A 7,500-nucleotide genomic window follows, 5' to 3' on the forward strand; every position below is an offset into this window, starting at 1 on the left:
TGTAACAAAATTAAACCTTCTTGATTGTTTATTTTCTCTGAGAAATCTTTAATTAAACCTCAGGATTGCATTGAGAGAGACCTCCTAATTTCATGGAGGTTCCAATAGCCAAAACGATATTTCTTAACAACTGTTCTGAAATTGCCGCAGGGGCAATACAGAGGGGGTTTTTTTTCTTTCTTTTTTTTTCTCTTCTTCAAATAATTAGGGTTAGTTTCTTCTCAGTATGTGGGACTGTCCCTCGAAGTTCAGATATAAAGTCTGCTGACATAGCATCAGAATATATATTTATTTGCCAATTTATTATGTAACTGTAGTTAAGAGAAATAAAGGCTAAACCATTTAAATGCAGTAAGTGGAAGGGCTGAGATTTACCTGCTGTGAAAAGTGATCAGCTTTGTCTTCATTCAGTCCTGGAAGTGGATGATCAATAGAGATAATGGAATCAAAACCAGCAATAAAGTGTGAAACATATTTTTCTCTCTTTTTTTATCAAACTAATGATAATGCACAGACCTCTTAACATGGTACCTAAGAATTAGAGTAGGTCTATCATCATGAATCCGTTTTTAAAAATGTTAAACATTTAGGCGTCATGGGCAGTCTCTTCAATCAATCAATCAATCAATCAATCAATCAATCAATCAAGAATATCTTTACCATACCTAATATCAGAAGGTCTTCTTTGACCTGCTCAGCTGTTAGATTCTTCTTCAAGGCACCTGGAGAAAAAGAAGAGAAACAAAGATTATTTTAAAGGTCTTTCAAGAAAGAGAGGCCAGAGGGAAAGGAGATGACATGACTCTAACTCATCCCCAAGTATGACCTGAGACGCTTACTGTATAGATCGATTTCTCAGAGCAGCAACCATAACTGCAGTGTAAAGCGGCACCTACTGTGTGTGTGTGAGTGTGTGTGTGTGTGTGTGTGTGTGTGTGTGTGTGTGTGTGTGCAGCTGTGCGCCGACACCGCAACTACAGAGCTCTGGAAAAAGGTCTATAGGACCAGGACGATAAAGTCACTTGACATTTCTCCTCACTGGGTTTCATTTGACTTTAGCACTGTGAAGCAGCTAAAGAATGGAGTGGGACTAAAACTGCAGTTAAAACATACATTATAAAGGAAGAGGGAAATGTAGAGCTTTAATCAAAACTAGTACAGGGTCGTTTTTAAAAATAAATGGTTGATAAGAATACTTTTGTGTGCATCTGCTGGATTTGAATATATTTTGCATGAATATATCAACAGAAAGAGTTAGCCAGACAGACAGATTAGATTTTATTGTTATAATCACCTTGAGGCACGAGTAGAACACTCTTCATTAGATTCCTTAAAGGTCCAGAACTCATCCCATGTTCTCCAGCAAACTCACTCAAGTGCAGCATAAACCTCTCTGCCTACACACGCACACACACATTAGAGAAGCCCCTCACTGCAGAGTGCAAAACGGGGCAGGGACTGGGGCCCCGCGGCGTCCGCGTGAGGCGCCGCGGAGCCCCGGTGGTGGGTCGGCTGGGGAGGGGTCCACGGACCCCCGCTCCTCAGGGGGGTCCCCGGGGGCCCCTCGCTGCCGATAATTATTATTACAAGTTCTTTTTTATTATTTGGAATGTTATTTTCCTGTGTTCAATAAAGGTTTGAAGAGGAATTCAAAGCTAAAAGCCAATCACAACATGCCACGTCATCGTTAGACGGAGAGCCAATCATATTGTGTGACGTCAATCGCAAGTGCAGTGAGGGATACTTGACACATTAAGCATCAAAAACACACAAACACAGACATCACAGTTAAATTATTTACCCTAAATCTCCTTAGTTATTGGTAACTGTTTCTAATATCCGTCAATTACTACCAGTTTATTCCCTCTCACAGCATTGCTCTGCAGGAGTCTAGCCATTTAGAAGAGAGTCTGTGTGTCAGACTCAGGACCAGAGGTACTCTTGAAAAGCAATGGACCGATCAGCACCAAATGCCAGTAACCCTTTTCAAATATGTTTCATACATACTTTATGAAATATATATTTATTATAGATTAAGTCAAAGAGACTCTGATTGGAAGAAACATTGAACAAATTTGGAGTTATACATTATAGATATGTCATAACTCATAAACTGTCACTGTTTTTGTTCTTGAATCTTAGCCGTATCTCTTTACCCCTGGCCTGTAGGGGACTGCCCATAAGTCCTACATCTCATTAGTCCTACATCTCATTAGTCCTAATTTGGTTAGGGTTAGGTTTTAGGGTTAGGTTTAGGCATAGTTTTACTGAGGTTAGGGTTGTAGTTTGGGTTAGATTTAGGCATGGTTTTACTGAGGTTAGGGTTAGGTTTAGTATTTTCACCAGGTTAACAGTCTGTATCTGTCCTTTGTTTCATAACGAGGTACTGCAAATGACAACAGAATTTCTCTCGCAGGATCAACAAATGTCTGTCTCTGTCTATCTATATCTATCACTTTGTAGGCGATCTAGATCATCTATTTTGGACGAGTAACAAAGTATAAATCAGGATTAAAACATCAGTGTCAATGGACCAATCCCCAATCACATACACACCCATTGTAACTGTTACAATGGGTGTGTATGTGATTGGGGATTGGTCCATTGACCAAGTCCCATCAACAAACATGTTATTTATGTTTGTGTGTGCCTGCATGTTTCTCAACATGGTGTTATGCATCATATTTATGCGTGCATCCATGTTTCTTTCTCAAATAAAATTGTTACGAAGGTTTTAACGCATGCATGTTTCCCAAAATATGTATATACATTACATACATACGTGTGTGTGTGTGTGTGTGTGTGTGTGTGTGTGTGTGTGTGTGTGTGCGTGCGCGCAATGCATGCATGTTTATTTCTCACCTCTTTTGGCTCTAGCAGAAACTGGAAGAGTATTTCAGTCAGACGCATAAATTGCTGCAAACAATGACAAAAGCAATGACGTCTCATTAGTTAATTTAAGTTGTAGCTTGATCCCTAGCTATTAAACATCGAGTTGCCACCCCAAACTATAATTATAAGGGATTTTCCCAGTCCTATATATATATATATATATATAGCATTGTCATTTTCATGAAGGCAGGTTTCACATAACTTCAGGCTGTCAAAATAAATCTGACTGTCATGCAATGCAACTTGAACTTGTAATTACACAAGAAAGTTTAGGGTTTGCTTTCAGATAATAAGTGTTGTGGTTTTGTGTCTGCATGACATGTGTGTGTGTGTGTGTGTGTGTGTGTGTGTGTGTGTGTGTGTGTGTGTGTGTGTGTGTGTGTGTGTGTGTGTGTGTGTGTGAACTTTGATCAGGTTAGGTCACTGAACGATGCTGTCACATGAATCACTCACATAACCTGCTCACTGCTGTCACATCATCATGTCACATTTGTACATAAACATAGCAGGGCAAGTTAATTGGGCAACAAAGCTACATTTAACAATATACAGCAAAAAACGTTGTAATTTGATTTTTAAAAAAAAAGAAAAATGCTGCCTGTTACAAAGCAGTTACGTAGTGTTTACAAGAAGAATGACACCTTCTGTTCTGATGGCTGGAATATGATGTTGCAGGAAGAAGGAAAAAAGAATACCTGCTCGTTGAATTTATTCAGATTGTGGAAGTCGTTGCTGACAGAATCGGGTAGGACATCTTTAGTGAATTGTAACTGCAACATTGTTGTTGTTGTTGTTGCAGAGAGTCCCTGGCTGCCTTGGTTGGTTTATTTTCTAACGGATGGACTTCCGTGTTCTTCCAATTCGCATGGCGCATGCGTGAGGTGCCAGCCTAGCCTGCTGCGGATTCACTCCAGCACTTTCACGTTTCACATTTGTTGGAAAGAGTACTCCCTCCTCACGGGAGGCTCTCTCCATTCCGACATGTCGCCACTCCGAAATTGACTTCTTGTTGTCGGAGTGGCGACACTCTCACTCACTACTCAAATGTTTTACTTGTGTAAAAGCAGTGCTGTGTTCGTACCTGTCAATACTGCAATGCAGATCTACTCAAGTAAACGTCCGGTATTAAACATGTACTTGAGTAAAAGTACAAACGTTTGGCATACAAATGTACTTAAAGTAACAAAAGTAAGGGTTAGGGTTAGGGTTGGGTTCAAGTAGGAAGAATGTCCCATTTCACAACACATCGCTTTGCTTGCGGATCTACTATTTTTTTTAAAGAATAAAGTGGTTTAGGCTTGTTTTAGGCAATTAAAAGTATTGAACATTGGAAATACTCCAGTAAAGTAAAAAAAAGACTTCAAAATGTTACTAAAAAGTACAGTACTTGAGTAAATGTACTTAGTTACTTTACACCACTGTGTGAGTGAGAAGTGCAAATGCCAGTTCACCCTGTCACTCCGTCTCCATGTGAATGTTGTGAAAATACAAGTAGGCCTAGGCTACAACATTATTACGCCCAGACACCCAGGTAAATGTAATAGGCTACACACCAAAATTAACCAATTTATTTATTTGAAAAGTTTCAATATGTCTCATGGCTCTTCTCTGCTATTTTCAAAATTTTAGTACTTTTACTTTTGGTACTTTAAGTTACATTTGAGTACTTTTTTTCACCACTGGGGAGGAGGAGTGACACTAAGCACCTTGGAAGAGCCTTGATATTTCCGCTGCAGCCAATCACTCCTTAGCTCTCCCTTTTCTCCCTCCTTTCTCCCTCTGCTGCTCTTTCCTATTAAACTGCACGGCACGACGGCTGCAACAGGTAAGCGTTTAATACCCCGACTCACATTCATTTGACTTTATAGCGCGGCTGTTCAAGCGAGGGAGGGTGAGACAGAGAGAGACAGAGAGAAAGAGAGAGTGAGAGAGAGAGTGTGACTGAGAAAGAGTGGATGGAAAAAATAGTGAGAGGGAGAGAGAGAGTGAGAGAGAGAGTATACAAGTTCACTACAGCGCAGGAGAGAGTGAAACTTTTGCAGCATGCTTCTGGAGTGGAAAAGGTGAAAAGTTCTGCAGGAAGTCTAGTTCGCTTATTATAGATTTTTTAAATTATTATTTATTTTCTTTTTTTTTAGGGATTATTCATTTTTTAGAAGGTGAAGACTCTTTCGAAATATTTTCCATTGCGGGGAGAGAAAAAAAATCTGAGGTGGCAGCCTGCAAGGAGCGTGCGTGGTTATGTAAGTGTCATACAAGCTAGGCAATTATTCTTGGAATTTGGGCGAATACACTTATTATTACGGATGATTTGATTTCCCATGTTTGAACCTGCTGTGGTTTACAGTCACTGTTTGGCGAATCTAAAAAGTTTCAAGTCGTAAACTCGTCCAGTTTGACCATGTGCAGTTGTGTGCACCCGTCGCAGGGGTGTCACACCATATTCTGGGCCCTGGGTAGTGGGTACAAGGATTCTCTCACATTTTGTGCTATACAAGCTCACAGCGCGCTTGTAGATATGCAATTTTTGAAAAATCGTGACATTTGTGCAAGTCTTTGAATATTATTTCAAATCGTTCAAAGTTTTTTTTCTTTTTCTTTTTTTAAACTATGTTTCTTTGTCAGGGGTGCTCAAACTTTTTCATGTGAAGGACCCCCAAAATATGTATTTGGCCACGGACCCCCATCTCAAAATATTTAGTCCCCCCCCCCCCAAAAAAAAAATACATACTCTAGCCTATTCAAAGATTTGCACACATTTTCACGACTTTTCTAAAGTAGCTCGCAGCTTGTGTGAGCTTGTATATCTGCTATTTTTAATTAACTAAATTAGCTACATAATTCCAGGCCCCTCCACCTTGGGCCCTAGTACTCAGTCCCACTTCCCCTCCCCCCTTGTGACGCCCCTGCCCGGTCGCATGTAAACTGAGCCTCGCGTACAGATGTTGCACCAGCAGGTCGAAACTTATGTTGTTTATTTTAACGAGAACGTAGGCGTAATTGTTAAATGCATTTGACGATTTGAATGCATTTGATTTCAGCATTGCTCTTTGCTTTTGAACTTGGGCTTGTCAATTTCTCCTTGCGGTGTGATTTTCTGTTCTCTCGCCGTGTGCTCGCAATTTGCACACACGGAAAAAAAAGAAAAGAAAAACTCACGTTGGATCTTGCGTGGCTTCAAACAGATGCAGCGTGATTGTCAGTTGAGACTTCCATGATGAATGTGAAAGTGGTTTAGCAGGTTGACTTCTAGCCTATATCCATTGTTAACCCAATTCTCAAACTTTTTTTAAGTCAAGGACCACGAAATTGACACTTTATTATAGCATGCGGACCCCCGCTCTCCCTTACATATCCATAAGGGTCCATTAGGTTCCTAACTATCATTTAGCTTGGGACCCCCTGGAACTCCCTCAATGACCCCTGTGGGTCCCAGGACCCCACTTTGAGAACCAATGCATTAACCCACAAACAGTTACATAACATGACAGACAGCCAAATACATTGCCAAATTACTGTACATTGGAATGCTTATTACTTCAATTTGTAGGGCCTGCTGCGTGTAATTTATGGTTTAACAGGATATCTATTCTAAATCAATGTTTCATAATAGGCCTACAGTCAGTCCGTCAATCACAATGTGAAACCTCCACAAGTTCTCTCATGAATGATATATCTAATTAATCTGGATGTGGATGCCAATACAATTGTTTATTTAGTGGGAAGGCTATGCATGAACTGAATTTAGTCAGCCAGGTGTACATTCCTTTCTTCCTTAACCACCAATAAAATAATTAAACGACCGCCAGTTCGACAAAGGAGCGTCGGGAGGGTTAGCGACTCACCCCACGGAGGTTAGGTTTAGGGTAAGGGTTAGAGTTGGGTGTCGAACAGATGACATGTAGTAACAGCGAAGCTATCCCTAATTAGGGGAGGAGATGAGGAAGTAGATATTGACCCACTTGCAGATTCAAGGGAAAAAGTACCCTATGAAATTTGAACATGCATGTGCAATGTGCGTTTGCACAAGACAATTTTCTAATGTGCACTGAGACGCGTGTCAAGTAAGAACCAAGACCAAAAGGTTTTCTAATTCTATGACTAAAATAGAATCATCTCATGTAAATTATTTGGGTTATTGCGACCGTCAGGTCGCAGTTACTAAGAAAAGCTCCACCGGCTGTCAGTCTGTCTGTCAGTCACGTCACGTCACACCACGTCACGCCACATCACGTCTCGTCACACTTTTGCCCTAGTCATATCTGCTACCGTTGGCCCTATCAATGCCAAACTTTGCACACACACTCCTTGGATGGCAAATCATGGTCTATGACGTCAAACATCTATGATGTCAGACGTTGGTCATCTCCAAATTTGGGAAAATATGACCACATTTTGTCCAACTTAAACAACCAACCAGGTCTGTGCATTTTTTTGGTCAAAGTTCATCCCATGCCAAAGCGCCAGCGCTCGCCCAACAGTCCGCTGTCACCCAGGCGGATGCGTGCACGCGCCCATGTGCACGGGCGAGGTCGCTTCTCGCCCTTAGGGCGTCTACTGGTTGGTTGATAATATGGAATCTAAACTCCAGTTAATAGCATTTGACTG

The 7,500-nt window shown here is 40.9% G+C and overlaps 1 protein-coding gene across 1 annotated transcript in view; it reads right to left on the reverse strand.

Moving 5' to 3' along the window:
- The window catches only part of commd7 (COMM domain containing 7), a 6,957-nt gene extending 3,211 nt beyond the window's left edge, over positions 1 to 3,746 (reverse strand). The window contains exons 1-5 of the mRNA XM_080733017.1: positions 3,588 to 3,746; positions 2,863 to 2,916; positions 1,295 to 1,397; positions 666 to 722; positions 376 to 413 (exon numbers count right to left, since the gene is read on the reverse strand). Of these exons, the coding sequence (XP_080589143.1) occupies positions 376 to 413; positions 666 to 722; positions 1,295 to 1,397; positions 2,863 to 2,916; positions 3,588 to 3,671 (336 nt within the window). The 5' untranslated portion in view covers positions 3,672 to 3,746. The remainder of the gene's footprint in view (positions 1 to 375; positions 414 to 665; positions 723 to 1,294; positions 1,398 to 2,862; positions 2,917 to 3,587) is intronic.
- Between the last annotated feature and the right edge of the window lie 3,754 nt (positions 3,747 to 7,500).

Source organism: Nannobrachium achirus, assembly GCF_963921795.1.
Source record: "Nannobrachium achirus genome assembly, chromosome: 9".
Classification (NCBI taxonomy): domain Eukaryota; kingdom Metazoa; phylum Chordata; class Actinopteri; order Myctophiformes; family Myctophidae; genus Nannobrachium; species Nannobrachium achirus.